General features: G+C 33.4%; 1 protein-coding gene across 2 annotated transcripts in view; it reads right to left on the reverse strand.

Annotated features, from left to right (window-relative positions):
• Positions 1 to 13,875, reverse strand: part of LOC142328696 (RING finger and SPRY domain-containing protein 1-like) — a 75,528-nt gene extending 61,653 nt beyond the window's left edge. For both annotated transcript variants that reach the window (XR_012757332.1, XM_075372629.1), the window contains exons 1-3: positions 13,520 to 13,875; positions 6,175 to 6,340; positions 941 to 1,129 (exon numbers count right to left, since the gene is read on the reverse strand). Coding sequence is in view for 1 of the 2 variants with exons in the window: in XM_075372629.1 (XP_075228744.1) it covers positions 941 to 1,129; positions 6,175 to 6,340; positions 13,520 to 13,755 (591 nt within the window). In the remaining variant the exon portion in view is untranslated. The remainder of the gene's footprint in view (positions 1 to 940; positions 1,130 to 6,174; positions 6,341 to 13,519) is intronic.
• Positions 13,876 to 17,606: the final 3,731 nt, after the last annotated feature.

Consider the following 17,606-nt stretch of genomic DNA (forward strand, 5'->3'; position numbering starts at 1 on the left):
TGAGTTATAACCCCAAGGCCATCCCTCAAGAAGGGGTTGAATTCTTATTTCTTGTCAAAAGGTAAAATAGTTGACCGATACCATATCCTAAAAGTTACAGTATTCTATCTGGAACAACAGTTTTAAAGTTGTTGAGGGGTTTCCATACTTTTGACTCACTCTGTATATAATATATTTATTAAGCAAAAGAAAAACAAAATCAATATTTAAAATTCTAATGATTTTAAAGAAAATCCTACAACAAAGTTTTTGTTATCAAAAACTGTTTGCATTAGCAAAGAGTTTACATCTAAAAAAAATTAAAATGCAGAATAAAAAACAATATAATTTTACGTACTATGAACACAAGCTACGAAAGACCACAGTTTATCCAGAGGATAAAAATCTATTTATCAAGTATTTTTTCAAAGATATTGCAATGTTTTCCTTACAATGCTTTTATATTGTTTGTTAGTTCATTCAATAACATAGTTTCATTAATAAAAGGGCTTTTATTAATAAATATTAGTTTAAAACCAGTTATTTTATACTGTGGCAATTCCTTGTGTTGTTATGACAGTCTGTTGCACAATCACTAAAACCAGTTAATTCCTCAGTCATTATTATCACTTTTAATGCACATAATGAATAAACAGTCTCTAAGTTATCATTTTTAAAATATAACTTTGATTATTCTCTTTTATAATTCATCAATTATAAGGGAAAGCTAATTGGCTAATCAGCTGTTAGGAGAACTAAGCTGTTATATGGATTTGATGTCACCAATAAAATACATTCTCAAGACAGACTACAACATTTATTGTACATAAAATATTTTATACTTAATTAAAACAATACAGAGACAATTGTGTACAATTGTACACAATCTAATCCTCAGAGAAGAAGCTTATTTCTAAATACCTTATTCTGCGATAAGATAATTGGAGAAAAGTATACATACCAAATTAGCTATTAAATATGTTAAAGTTCCAGGTGTCAATATAGCAACACTGCTTGGGCCAGATAATTTTTCTGCTAGTACACCAAGAACAATACAAATGTTACGCTGATGACGAACTGATCTACGAGTCTTCACGACTGAAATTTGTTGTGATAAATTGAACATTTTCACTAATTTCAAAACAGCTTCCTGAAACATGAAAAATCACATTATTGTGATTATTCTATTTGAATCTACGAGGGTTATTTTTTTTTCAAGGTCCAATCGGTCACGAAATTAAAACCACAGTGAAAATAAAAAATTTTTTATTTGTAACAAGTACATACATAGTTACGCTATTTCTCTACATAGTCGCCACTCCAATTTAGAAATTTGTCGTAGCATGGTACCAACTTTCCAATACCCTCGTCATAGAACGAAGCCGCCTGTGTTTTCAGCCATGTTTCTACGCTGGTCAGCAGCTCAATGTCTGTGCCAAAATGTTATTCTCCTAGCTAGCATTTCATTTGAGCAAAGAGGTGAAAATCGGATGGAGCCAAGTCCGGGCTGTATGGTGGGTGATCAAACACTTCCCAATGAAAATCCTGCAGGAGCTTCTTTGTTACAGCTGCAGTGTGCAGCCGAGCATTGTCATGGAGAAAGACAATCTACACAATGGTGTAGAGAGCTGACCTTGAAATTACAGGAAACGAATCACTCAATACAGAAATTGAACCGACGATTTTCTCGAACTGCCTCATCCACTCGCTCAACGATATCATCGGTTGACACTCACTTCCTTCCCTGACTGCCTGCATCATGAACATCTGTACGTCCTGCTTTAAAGTTCCTGCACCATTGTCGCACTGTGCTGTCACTCACTGAAGTTTCACCGTACACATTACTTATTTGTCGGTGAATTTTAGCTGCATTACACCCCTCAGCCTGAAGAAATTGAATTACTGCATGCACTTCACACTTGGCAGGAGATGCTATTGTTGTAGACATGTTTACGTGCTAGCTGCGTGTTCAGAACTAAACGAAGTAACGCGGCATGATTGAAGGCCATACTAGAGATGCTGCACAACACATGTGTGCAAAGGTTCATCCGATTTTTGCGCGAGTTTTTATTTCACGACCAATCGAACCTTGTAAAAACAAATAACCCTCGTACTTACTAATTCGACGTGTAGTTCAAAAGTAAAGGCCATTTGCTAACAAAATAAGAAGAATTGAAAAAATGGAACATTTGTTAATACTTTCAAATACTTACATATTTACTTAATTTTTCTACATTAATCACAATTTTGTTCCAAACACCTTTGATATCATGAAACAAGGTTCTTCAAACCCACTGCATAAAACTGTGCTGCCTGGGACTGTAGCCACTTTTGCAACAAGATTTTCAACTCTTTACTTTGCTCAAATCATTGAGATGCAAGCCAATTTTTGAGGTATAGGAAGTGATGCCAGTGACTAGATGTGAGATCAGGATTGTAAGGGGATGATAAAAAATCTCCCATCCAGATCTTTGAATTGCTTCTGTTATGCATGGAGCCATATGTGGACATGCATTATCAAGAAGAAGAACAATTCCTGACCTCAGCATTCCCCAACATCAGTTTTGAATGGCACAATGCAGTACAGAAAGTGTTTCATAATAGACTTGTGATGTGATGGATGTTCCAAGTTCCATGAAATCAATCAAAAGTACCTTTTTCCTCCCAGAATACAGTTGCCATGATTTTCCTTCAAGACGGCTTGTTTGAATTTTTTGGTTTAGGAGACCAGAATGACATCACACATGGATTGTTGTTTTATCTCAGCACTGACATACAAAATCCATGTTTCATCACCATTGGCAATGTGGGAAAAAATCTGCCTACCTCGTGATTAAAGCAGTTGAGAAAAGCATTCTATGATTTTTGTAAAATTTTTACCACCATCGTGCACACATTTTACAGTAACTTAGAGTAATTTTAAAAACATCTGAAAATTCAAGAGAAAGATTGCTAATCATAAAACAAGAATTTTCTCTCACTTTTGTATTCATATGTTTAATGTTATTGAGGCCTACTACTCTCTGTTTGTCATGAACATTTGAACGGCCTTCCTTAAATTCATGACACAATTGCCTCACTTTTCCTTCACTCATTGTGGTAACAACTTCACTCATACATTTCACACAATTGATATTGAATTTTAGCAGCATTAAGTTCTCTTGCATTTACAAATCTAATCACTGATTGAATTTCACAACTGGTCGGATTTGTTACTATTGCACTCTCTTTAACACACTAGAGACACTAAAGGCAAACAACAATGAACTGATGGCAGTTAGCAGTTACATGCCCAAAAAACCACTTAAAACTACTGCACATTCGCGAACCAATTAGTGTTGCCAATCATTATTTATAACTCACTGGCCCTTACTTTTGAATCGTGCCTCTTATTATTAAACAATTTGTAGAACAATAAGATATTTCCAGAAGCTACACAATTCTGGAAATGGTTTTTATCCTTAAGCAATACTAAGACAGTGTTTAATTTTCTCTAATATTTAGAAATAAAAAAAATTTGATGTATCATATACTTGAACGTGATCAATGTAAAATATTTGATCAGTAATGTGTTTCTCTCCTCCTGACACTCTTAATCTCCTGAGGAATGGGATGAATGTCAAATGCCCAGAAGCACTCCCACACATCCAGTTGTTTCATTTTATAAAAAGTTCTGTGAATTCATAGAGATCTGCAGATAAATTGTCCATTTCTCATAATCCATTGCTATCTTTAATCCTTATTCTTTCCTCCCTGATGATGTTCTACGGCTCTGCCTGCACATCCACTGTATTCGGGTATACATCAAGACAGCTCTGTCTATGTAATGACTGTATGAAAAATCAACTTGTAAGGTAAATCAAGCCTCTAAATCTCATACATTTATCACAGTACATATTTTATGCATTATTTATAGCTACACTTTATATTAATATCAACTATCAGTTAATTATAACTATCAGAACATAGTGTTATATAACAGAACAGCATGTGATTTTTGAAAATTACTCTTAATTACACAACTGCTAAAAAAAGAATCTTTGCAGTGTATCAAAACAAAAAAAGTTATTTTATTTTATATTTTTTAATTTTTATTTAAAAGTAGCCAGACTCACAGTTGCCCACATTCTATTCAAATAATGAAATGAAAACTGGATTGAAGTTCTGAAATGTGCATTAAGAGTCAAGATTCTTTATAAGTCAATAATAATAAATTCTCCAAAACTTTCATAAGAACATCAGATAATTCAATATGCTTTATATTTTTTTATTTCTTTTCAGTAAATATAAAGCCACCACCTGCCTTGGCTCTAAAATATTTTTATAATTTAGGAAATATCCATCATTTTATCAGTTCCTTACTTCTACACAATATGGATTCCAAGCAATTTACGTACAACCAGTTTATTTTTAACTCAAGAATAGATTTACAAGCGTTAACATCTAATTCATATTTTTCCAACATTCTGTCACACGCTATTACTATAAGAAAAGGTTGCCAAAAAAGCAAATTAATACAACAAAAACAATGTTTAATTACAAAATGAACAATTCATTACACACATGTTTTTCTACCATGCAATCTTTCCCATCAAAACAAGATCCTGCTTTAACTCAATCTTTTGGTATCTCATCTGTTGGTGACGCAGTTATGACCACATTTGTTTTGATGAAATTTTACATTAAGATTTTTTTCTATCAGATATATTGAAATCTACTCAACAATTTCTCATAAAACTTTCTATTTTATAATAACCGCTGCTATTTTTCTTAGACAGAGTAATAGAGAGAAGAACAAGAAGGAAATTTTCCATCACTAATGGAAATTTCTGAATTTTTTCGTTTTAAATCATAAATGTCTATCAATTATTTAATCTTTAAGTACTGGCAAAAACAGCCTATCACCTAATTACCAATTTCCTACTTATGAGAGACAACTTTTGTATAAGAAAAATTTTAAGCCTTACCAGGATTTGAACCCAGAAGCTATTGGATGAAAGAAAAAGATGCTACCATGGAATCATGGAAATCAGCCATTATTGGATGGCATTATTTTCAATGTATTTTCTTCTCATTTTTACTAGAACTAGGGGTTAAAATGATAACTTTTCAGAAAAAAAAATGGAATGAGTTGGAAGAAGATATTAACTAATAAAAAATTCAGATCAATAGATATTAACTGGACTAAGTTTTCAACCTCATGGTTAAATCATGTCAAAAAAGTGAAGAAATAAAATGATGCATTTATTTTAGATGAGATGATCAAAAAGATTCTATAAAATATAAATATTTATTGGCTTTTGATAACTAGTAACTCAGCTACGCAGGGAAGTAAACTCTGAACTAAATGAAATGAAAAGAAAGTCAATCAACGGGTGATGTATAAGCATTGAGAAAGAAGAGGATTACCAATCAAGACTGAATCTAAAAATAAAATCACTTTGGCCAACAGTATTTAAAGTTACATTTTACTAAATAAAGATATAATTCAGTATTTGAATACATTTAATTTAGCAAACTGGACCCTAACTGCAGAATATAATTAATTTATCAATTTTTGTTATCTCTATTTTATAGTTATCTTAAACTATAAAATGGTTTATAGTTTTAACCATTAATAGGTTAACTATAAACCATTATAGTTAACCTATATATGGTTATTAGTTAATGAAACTTTCTTCTCCTTGGATAACTTCACTCTCATTTTTTCTTCAATTCCTGTATGATTTCTTCTATGTACTAGATAAAAAGTAACATAGGCAGACTAGATCCTTCTCTCATTCCTTCCTGAATTAAGAGCTCAAAAGCATTTGTTTTCCATTCTATATTATCAGGTGATTACTCCAAATCTATAAATACCAACTATATGGTTTTTTGTTTCTTATTATGGCTTTTGTTAGGTGGTCAGAATATCCTAGTTTGAACCAGCGCTCTGTGCTCTTTCAGAACTCAAACTGATTTTCATCTAATACACATTTCATTACATGTAATATTTGCCTGTCAATTATCTAGGGTTTTTTTATGTATGAAACATTAAACTTATGGAACAGTAGCTCTCACATTTATCTCTTATGTTTTCTTTTGATAAAAATGACTCATTTTAAAATCTGAGTGTGAATTAGTTATAACTCAAATTATAAAATCCAGTACAAGGTAAATATAGAAAACGTTAACAAAAGTTTTAATAATTTTTACCTTGTTAGGTAATGGGCAGTCATCCAATAATAAGGTAATAACAGCAGGTCCTAATGGTTCATCAACTGGAATAACATGAACCATTGACTGTACAACTTGTAACCAACCTTCTTCCTGGTCGGCAATATTATGTAATTTCATTAACACTTCTGGTGGCTCTTGCTCACTGAAAGAAAGAAAAGAAAAGAAATTATTAATCTTAATTTTAATTAAATTTCAATTTATTTAATTTTCATGAATTCAACAAAAAAAAATGTTCATGAAATATTTTTTTTGGGAATGTTTGTTTTCCAGTAACGTCACCAAACGTTACTTTAGTAAACGTTTTGTTTACTAAATATTTATTTGACAGAATCAAGATTTTTTTTACAAATTCAATCTACTGATATCTGTTACTCTGTAATCATGAAAATCATTATTTATTTTTTATTCTTCAGAAAAAGTTATAAATATTAAAATAGTAAATAAAAAAAATTTACTTAAATAAATTTAATGAATATTTCTGATCAGCATTTTCTACCTTTTAACTCATTTATAAAGCAAGATATTCAATTTTTTTTTGGATTTGGTTTTAATAAAAATGGATTTTTAAGAATTTTATTTGGTTTATGTGGACTTAAAATTAATCGATTTTCTTGAAATGAAATTATCTACAAATGTTGTCTTGAAGTTTTATTTAATAATTGACAATTTGACGAAGTAAATTTATGCCAAACCTTAAAAAGCACACTTCTCAAGTCCAATCTTTTTTTACAAAGATGTTTTTGGAAACTGGGAAACAGAAAGGAATCCATTTTTTCAGTTTTTCATATAATACTGTATAAAAAACAGTTAATTTTGGTCAACAATTTGTGATTGTAGAATTTTAGTATAATATTAACCTATAACAGAAACCTGTGCAAAATCTTTCACTAGCTTAATTTTAATCTTTCACTAGCTTAATCTTTCACTAGCTAAGGATTTCGAAATCTTAGACTATATTTACATTAATTTTTCCATTATTTTGATGAGAGGAAAACATCAATAAAGTATGAGAGAAATTTCCTGAAATACTCCATATAAATACATTAAATTATAAATTTTATATGCATAAAGTATATCTATATAAAAATTTGAATTTTTCTTTTTCAATTTTTGTTATTCAGTGCTTTAGGGCTTGATACATGGCCTGAGTTCATTATGATAAAGAATTCTCATAAAAATTTGGAGGCATAAAATAATAAATAATCCTGCATTCCAAAACACCCTTAGATCACATTCAATTTCTATGTTATTTCTTTACATTCAATCTCTTATTTTTATCAATTGGTAGGTTTCTTCCCTTTGCATTTCTTATGAGGATTCTCTGAAAAATAATGCAGTTCATCAGAATTCAAAGAAAATTTATTTTTGAACACCAAATCAAGTTTATAGCCCTTTAATATAATCCTCCCTGTATGCAAATTATGCTTGCCGACTTTTTAATTCCTGTCAAGAGGCGATCTTTGTTAAGAACCAAATTTCCTGGACGATAGCAGCTAATAACTCTTCCCAACTGCTAAAACAAATTCCTTGGGGTGGTTCTTTCTACTTTTGAAAGAGACCAAAGTTCAGCACACTCAAATCAGGGCTGCATGGTGGATGGCAAAACATTTCCAAAACTAATCAACAAAAATATCAATGATAGAACTTGCAATACGTAGGTGCGCACTATGCAAAATTGACACACCACTCCAAATTTTGGGTTGCAAAATCTTCTGAATGAAATTTCTGTATTAAGTAGCAAACTAACATCATTTGGCACTTTTTCCATAGTAATAACACCCTCCTTATCATAAGCAAAAGTCATAATTTGCTTCACTTTTGATTGTATGTGACATTTTGATTTCAGTTCCACTTTAAAATTACATATCCATGTTTTATCAATAGCAATTATTCGATTCAATAACTGCTTACCTTCCCTTTCATAATGTGTAAGTGGTTTTCATGCAACTTCAAGATGTGTCACTTTTTGCTGCTCATTCAGTCAGTGTGGTACCCATTGTGCTAAGACCATTTCTTTAGTGCAAATGTTGTGTTAAGATGCAGTGTGTACCGAAATTTATTATATTACAGTTTCATTTTCGATGTGACAGTCTTCATTGATCACCATAGGAGCAACAGCGATGCTTATGTTGTCTATAGCAGTAGATGGTTGGCCAGAGCGTGGCTCATCCGCTGTACACCTGCCCTCTCTAAACTCTTTAAGCCAATGCTGTATATTGCTACGATCTAATATCATGCAAACTTCCCATAAAATTATTATATACAGACTTAGCTGTATATACAGATGAGCTGTATTCTAAATCGAGGCCAATATGGCTTCATGAAAGGGGTTGGCACCGAGGATTGCATCTTAAATGCTCTTACCGAGGTGGAAAGCGCCGACTGCAAATATGTTTTGGCTATTTTTATTGATATAGAGGCAGCATTTCCTTCCTTGTGTTGGAGTTCTGTCCTCTATGCTTTGGAACGCCGCAATGTTCCCAGAGCCCTGCAGGCCGTGGTAAGAGACTATTTGTCTAACCGTCCGGCACTGTTTAAAGATGCGCACCTAGTTGTGGAAAAATCCATCACCAGGGGAAGCCCGCAGGGTTCCGTTCTCGGTCCCCTGCTGTGGAACCTGGTGTTTGACGGATTTCTGGGCTTGACATTCCCAGAAGGGGTCACAGCCCAGGCTTTCGCCGATGACTGTCACCCTTTAGTTCGTGGTAATTCACGACCGCAGCTAGAAAGTAGAGCACAGGCGGCTTTGTCAACCGCCGAGGGCTGGATGGACATGCAAAATTTAAACATTTCTGTGCCCAAGACGAAGTTTATGCTTCTGAAGGGTGCAGACAAATTATCAACTAGTCAAAACCACCACATTAAATATAAAGGCTGTGTAGTCAGCCGAGTAAAGGTTCATAAGTACCTAGGTGTTTTGTTTGATGATAAGTTGCTTTTTAGCAACCACATTAAGCAAGTTGCGGCGGATGCTGTCTCTGTGATGCACAAACTTAGAAGGATTGCTCGGAAAGACTACAGGCTGTCGGGTCGCCAAATGTACTTGGTGTACCGAGGTGTCTTCGAGAGTATGATCGCATACGCGGCACCAGTCTGGGCGCATAGGTTGGATAGAAATAGAGCACTGCTTCAAAATTTAAGGAGTGCCCAGCGCAGAGCCTTAATAGTATGCACTGGTGTTTTTAAAACAACCTCCTACGAGGCTACCACCATATTGGGAAAGGCTCTCCCAATCGATTTAGTGGTGAAAGTTTGAGCAGCCATGTGGAAGTTGCGAAGAGGTCGGGAAACCGAGGTATTTGGGATGCGGTTTCGAGCCGGGCTAGAACCGGAGCGAAACGACTATCACAATGCACCGGGTCCAAATTTTGTTCAGTTGCCCATTTTCCGCCTGCGGAAGAGGCTATGGAGCCTCGCGATGGATGCATGGCAGCATGAATGGCACACCACGAATAAGGGAAGATCCCTGTATAGATTTATACAGGATCTGGGGGGATGGTATGCCTCGAATTCATTTTTAAGGGCCTCGGGTGCCCAAGTGCTCACCAACCATGTGAATTTGATGCAATATCTGTTTAGGTTTTGCCTAGCGGCTGATGAGTTGTGTGTCTGCAAGGAGGTCCAGTCGAACGAACATCTTATGTTCGACTGCCCTGCTCTTGGGGGGGCCAGAGACCGGGCCAACCTGGAACTTAGAGGTCAGGGGGAAAACTGGCCGCTCATAAAAGGCGAGTCGATGTGGCGAGAGCCGCATTGTCGGACCGTGTGGGGGTTCCTCGATGAGGTTGCAATGTTCAACCGTCATCGTTAGATTTTAAATTTAAATGGGATTTATTGATTCCTTTAGCGGAGCTGTTGGAAGTCCTTATCCGAAATAATGGCTGGCCACCAGCCAGTAAAAGCTCCAAGCGCTTTAAATGGTGGACAAGCACTAGCTGGCTGACAGCGACCGTGGCGTGGCGGCTTAAATTGCCGTCTTTTTAACTTGTAACTTTTTTAGTTTTAATTTGTAACAAGGGGTGCGCCTCCCTGATCTAGTTTTAATTTGACAAGTGAGCGGTAGGGACACACAAGCGGGTGCTATACGGCACCCAGCTTAACCGCTCACGCAAGATAGGAGCTCACTAGGAGCATTAGGAATAACGAGGTCGCAAATCTGTTTTGAGGCACAGTAGCTGTTTTTTGGCACGGAACATTTGGTCTATGCTCTAGGGCGACCGAATGGGGTGGTGGCGGGAGAGATGCCAGCTAACCAAATATACAAACTTAAAATCATTATTATTACACAAATAGTTTTGATTTTGACATGGGCAAATTTTAATTTGACCACAGTTCATTTCTGTCTCATCTTCAGATTGCACTGAAACTGTTATCCACTTAATAAACATCCGAACACCTAATATGGCGTGCTTCATGAAATTTCAGGCTATTCACTGCCGCTTGCCATAAGTTGTTCCATGTCTTCATTTTTTGTGTGCATGCACATAGTGTGTTACTTTTGAAACAACTTTGGTAAAACAAGACTTTTTACGTGTAGACAAAACTTTTTGTAAGCTATCTAAATTTTTAAAAAAATGTAGAACTAAAACAATTAAAATAAAATAAACTTATTGCTATTACTGGTTAATTTTAACAGATTGGTTGTACAATTTCAAAATCACATACTATTCTGTTATGCAGTTTCATTAGTTATTAGTTTATTGAAAAAGATTATTAATAAACTTTCATTATATTAAAATAAAAAGCCAAAATTTTACAGAACTTAAGAGAAATAAAATAATCTGAATTCAAGCTAGTCAAATATTTTTTAACGACGGGCAAACATCATGAGTTTTGTAATAACAATAAATGCAGAACAAATAATTAAAATTAATAAAACAAAACAGCCAGCCTCCGTGGCACGAATGATAGCATCTCGGCCTTTCATCCCGAGGTCCTAGGTTCCAATCCTGATCAGGCATACCATTTTCACAGGCTACTTGTCATTCATCTCATCCTCTTAAGCAGTACCTAACGATGGTTTCAGAAGTAAAAAAAAATTAATAACATGAAAAACCATAACTCCTGGAGATGTCAACTGGTTACAGAAACTACATGAAGGGATAAATGTTGCATTACTTTGATATACACTACAAACAGGGAGGTAGAATAACAAATATTCTATACTTAAAGTACAAAAACTTTGTATGGTATACCAATGATTAAGTTCTCAGAATTAACAAAGCTAAAATTCTAATATAGTAAATGTAAAAAAACTATAAAATTACAATCATGAACTATGTTTTAAAGATGTTGGTCTAATCAATATTTTACTTCATATGATTGAATATAACAACTTAAACAGTATATGAATAACAGATACATAGCTTGTTCTTAATGTAACCTAAATCAATTGAAAACAATATGCTACATTAGTGACAGGTTGTCACTGAGTCTCATAGTATAAAATTTTGATATTTATAATTATGTAATACTCATCAAAGTTTAGAAAGTTCAGCTGACGCATAGGGAGGGGATGGATTGCTGAACCAGCAACTGCTTTTTTCTACCTGCAACATTCTGTCATGACACACTGTCTTCTCCACTGTACTATTAGCAGATTCAATACTACTTCAAAAACTCTAGGTAAAACTACTATGCATCTATTTATAGTTTACGCTTTCTGTAATGTTGATTGTAATAGCTTATTTGTAAAACCAAGACTATTCTGAATTCTCAGGACATGTATTTATATTATTACATGGAGTATATTTCTGATTGGCCACTACCTGAGGGAATTCAACGTTTCATCTATGCTGATGACTGTGCACTCACTGCTCAAGCTGACAGTTTTGAGGAGATACCCAGCTGGCACACTTTGGAACTCCAAGGTACCTTGGTATTATCCTAGACCGCAACCTCACATAGAAGAAACATTGTTTGAAAACAAAGAACAAAGTGGCAGCAAGGAACAACATGGTGCAAGCTAAATGGAACAACCTAGGGGTGCACAGCCAGATACAGTGAGAACCTCAGCCCTTACATTATTCCACTCAGCAGTAAAGTATCCTACCCGGTATGTTACAGACCTTGGCATACCAAAGAAGTAGATGTAACATTGAACAAAACAGGCCACATCATCATGGGCTACTTACAACTTCACAATACACCTCTGGAGAAGCTGTATTGTTTGTTTGGCTTGCATCAGTATCCAACGTGAAGTAGCAGCTGGTATGGAGAAGTTCAAAGCTTTAACATCCAAGATCATCTTCATCCTTTGTATGGCTATGAACCAGCACAGCCACAGCTTAGCTCAGAAAAGTTTCTTAATGACCACCCAGGAACTTGCAGCACCCAAGGAAGCAAGATTTATCTTGTGATATACAAGAGGTACACATCTTAAAGGGTGGAAATATCCAGTGAAGAACTTCTCCTTTAACACAAAGAGGACTAGACAACTTGGTAATCTCGGAGTAGGCTGGACTTAAGCATCACAAGATGTAGGCCAAACTTACATAGGTGAGGTTTCATTGTAGACTCTGTTGCATGTGACTGTGGTGATATGCAGACTATAGCTCATTTTTTTCTATCATCTACACCAGTAAAGTGCACACAGAAACAACTGCTTGAGGTAACAGAGAATGTACTTTGCTAATTTTTGGTGCACTATTCTTTGAGTGGCCTATGAGCTGTTATGTGTATATATCTGTATTATATTTTTGTTTGATTTAAACCTTCCATGAAACTTTTGATGTAATTTTTTTTTAAATTATTTTCGATCTAGTTTAAAATAATTTATTTATAGTATTTATTAATATTTATAATATTAGTATTACCTATTTTAATAGTAATTTTTTATGCTTCTGATACAATAATAAATCAAAAAATCTGAAGAAAACCTACAAAAAAAGAATACTTAATACTCGTACAAAAATGTGCCCTAGGTAAAACGTTTTTTTTTTTATTAATAAGAAGTCACAAATCACATTTTATATTAAACAATGTTTGAAGTTTCTCCGCAGTGATAAAGAGCATAATCTATATAACATTAAACTTACATCAGTTAGCTAAGTATAAGAAATCATTTCTAAAGTGTTTAAAACAATGTAAAAACTCGCACCTCTTGTGTACTGTAAGTGATAAACATTTGGGTCTCCAAAAAAACGAATACTCAAAGAAAAACAGTAAAATATCACAATGTTTAAAAATACTGTCATATTAAAATCTTAACCAAATAACAAAAATTATATTCAAATAAATATAACAAAAAATTTTCAAGCGTTTTTATAAAATCACAACAAGCGTAATAAATAATTAAAACGTAATAGTCTAAGCCACTTACTTTTCTACTAGAGTACCAATCACATTTAACGTATCTAACACCAAAATATCTACAGCTTTGGGAGACATTGATTTCCACCAAAGTGATCCACCACCAGCAGGCATGTAATAATCTTGGTTCCTTTCATCCGAAGAAAAATTCGTTGCTATATTGCTATTCCTAGATCTACGACTGGGACGGGTTGCATGTTGATTGGAATTTCGATCGTGTTTACACCTGCAGAAACATGTACCCATTTGAGAATAATAAAAATTTACTGTTTAATTATCCACTTAAGAAAATAATTATACTACATAAAACAATTGTATTGAGTACTGAGAATTATACATTCCTAACCTATTACAAAATACCACGAAGTGCCATTGACCACTGACATTGATAAATAGTTCATGATTGAATCAATTGATAAAGATTTAAATGAGACATAACATTGAAAAGAAATATTAGAATAATTACATAACTCATATTTTTCAATGAGTGATATTTCCAATAAATTAATCATTTTTATTATACGCCAGTGGTGTTAAAATTGTTACGGAGATCTGATATGCGAATTTCATAATTTAAGTTAAGTTAGTTCATCAATTTATTTTAGTTAAATTTTAACTAAATTTAAATTTTTAAACTAAATGTTTGGTCCCCGGAGTGATACCAATTGGTCCCATTTGAAATTTTTGAGTTGTCCCTTTTCTAACAAAAAAATCAGAAAGAGTAAATAAACGTTTATTATTGAAGTAACCCCCCCCGCCCCCCAACCAGTAAAAGGAAGAATGTCGCAAACCGCATCCAGTTATCTCAATTATAAAAAAGTTAGAAGGGGTGAAAGTTACTTTTTAGCAACCCGGTATATATAATAGCCGATCAAAGCTCTCCATTCCCGTTTAGCCAGGGGCTCTGCCTCGCATTTATTAAACCCATGCATGTGAGAATAATAATGATAAATAAAAATTAAAGATTTTTAAATTTATAAAAACCAGTGTATAGCAATTTCTTCAGAGCAATACGAGACACTGGATGATAAGAAGAATGCAGGTTTCAAAATAGTTGGCTTCTATCTTAAAAATAGTAGTTATAGCTGGTTACCCTTTTATTTTACCGTTTAGCCTCCGGAACCACCGTAAAGTATATTCAGAGTCGAACTGGTTACCCAAACGAAGGACGGGTAAAGATTTATTTTGCCCGGTTCATTTAACGTTCTCGACAATCACCACTAGGTGACCAGACTTCGTTTCTCTTTTGTTTTTTTAGTAGCGGGTGCAGGGTACAGCCATACAGTAACGGCAATAGCTGTGTTGTATGAGCCGCTGCGCCGTACACAAAAAAGGTGAAGTTCAAAAAACCCCCGAAAATGGTTACTAGATATTTATCTGAAGAGTATTTAAAAAGAAAAAAAAGCAAATCAAATGAATATCTCATTTAGTATTGTAGGAAATGGGAAAATTTGCAGTCATTGTTCAAATTTATTTAGTACTTAACGGTTATTTACCCGCATGTACAATCGTTGGACTAACGTTAGTTAGTTCTTAGATGGCGACGCTGAAACGCCATACTGAAATAATAAAATTAATAAATATAAATATAGTTGTTTTTCCTGTTTATCTTACGGGAATCATCATCAGGTACTCCATTTGGTTAATAAGGATGATATATGAGTGTAAGTGAAATGTAGTCTTGTATAGTCTCAGGTCGACCATTAACGAAATGTATGGTTTAGTGAAACCCAACCACCAAAGAACACCGGTATCCACGATCTATTATTCAAATCCGTATAAAAAAAATATATAAATATATTTTAATCTAACCAAACTTAACCTACGCTCGCTAACCTTAACTAGCGAAATTACCAAAGTACTTGGTTATCTGCCCGCCACTTACAATCGCTGTTTAAATCAATGTTATAATCAAACCATTGAAACGTTATATTGAAATAATTAAATTATAAATATAATCTATTATTCATATATTATATTAATTTTCTTATTTCAATATAGCGGTTCGGTGGCGTCATCTAAGAACTAACGTTAGGAGGAGTTTTAGACAACTATTTTAATTTTAGAACATTATGTATTTAAGATGCATTCTTGGTATAATATTTATGGCCTCCAAGGTCCCCAGATCTCACATCTCCTGACTACTTTTTGTGGGGCTATATTCCGAGGCCTTCAAAAACAATCCTCACACTATTGATGAACTTAAAGTCAATATTACAAACTTAATCACGAATATTTCCAGTGCAACTCTTAAAAATGGTTTCTGCTAATATGCTGAAAAGAGTCCATGCATGTTTAACCACAAGGGGTGGGCATTTTGAGCATATTCTTTAACAATTATGTAAGTAATAGCTTTTTATTAAATCTCTTTTATAAATAACAAATGCATTTCTTTATTCCACCTAAATTTCCCTTTCTTAAATTACATTTAAAATTGGGTAACAGGACTAAAAAATTACTCTGTATTTTAAGTCTGTTAATACTGTAGATCAGTGTTTCTCAACACAACTGATACTGGGAACCAATAAAAATTTTAAGTTTGTATTGCACATCACACGAAAAGTTGCATAGCAAATTGAAGAAAGTGCAGTTTTTTTTTAGTACTCTGCAGACTAATTATCTAAAAGGCACACAGTACTATAAAATGATAGTATATTTTTCAGTAAAGATCATGCACAAGATGTAGGAAAAAGTCATAATTAATATAATAACATAATAGTATTGCTTTATTGGTAACACCAGTAGATTCGTCAAGTTGTGTAACAAATAATGATTTGCTAACTTTTTGGATTAATTGGTATTCAACATCAATTGCTAATTCAGTGATTCTGCGCTGAATAGTATCATTAGAAAGCAGTAAGGTTTTCATTTTATCTGCAGCAGCCAAACATAGGATTTCACAACACATGTCTATTAAGCACGGCTTTATTAAGTCTTCGGCAATAGAATAAACCTTTTTTCACTTAGCAATTCGTAAAGCAATTCTAAATATGATGCTTTTACAAAAGATTTGTCGACAAGAAGAAACTACATCAAAGATAACTTTTGATTTTTAATTTCAGCACTTTTACTTTCAAAAACTTCAAGTGCCTTATTTTGTAGATTCAAATGCTTTGTTTGTAAATGACGTTCTGATTTTGTGGGCTTCATACATTCATTTGATAAAATTTCTCTGCATTGAGATCTTGAAAAATCTTCTTCCAATTCTGACAGTGAAATAAAACCATATTTTAAATAATCCGGGTTGTAATGACAAACAAGATAGTATCGCTTTGGTGGGGGTGAATCTTTTCCAGAATAACCAAAACAAACAAATTAAAAATGTTCATAATGCTAGCTACCACAGAAAAAATTTAACTGTTTAAAACTCAGTAAACACTATAACAAAACACCAGTTTCATTTGACTGATAGACAGTGTTCCGTACAGTTGTACGGTAAGCAAGTGCTTAGTTTTCTCAGTTGTATGTATTATTATTACCATAAAAAAATCATAATAATGAATTTAAAGATTGTAAAACAGTGTAATAAATATAAAGAAATTCACGGGTCACTAAAAGTTTTATGCGGACCACCGGTTGAAAAACAGTGCTGTAGATCATTGAATATGTTTATCACCAAAGTAAAATGCATTTTTTTATTAAAAACAAGTAAGTCAGTATACATGTATTTAATGCCTGTAGTAAATCTAAAACATTCACATAACTGCATTTGCATGGTCATACACATATACCGTTTTGAGATATTAAAATATTCAATAAAACACATACATTCATTAATACGTTTAGATAAATAAACAAATAAATAAAACAGGAGAAAAATTACACATATTATTTATCATAGCAGATTGGAAAAACTGAGAACCTTCATTATCTACAATTTCAAATAAACCAATATTATCATTGATCTATTACAGCACGGTAATTCACTACTACACTCACAACTACAAAGAATCTGTCTATGAGGTTCAAAGTTTCAATAATTTACAGAAAAAATATGAAATTTCTATAATTCTTATCAATTAGAGGTATTTCATTTCTCTGAGGATTCTGTAAAACGCACTTAAATTAATGAAAGTATTTCCTCTTTCCAGTGCATG

The sequence above is a fragment of the Lycorma delicatula genome, chromosome 8 (assembly GCF_047948215.1).
Source record: "Lycorma delicatula isolate Av1 chromosome 8, ASM4794821v1, whole genome shotgun sequence".
NCBI classification, from domain to species: domain Eukaryota; kingdom Metazoa; phylum Arthropoda; class Insecta; order Hemiptera; family Fulgoridae; genus Lycorma; species Lycorma delicatula.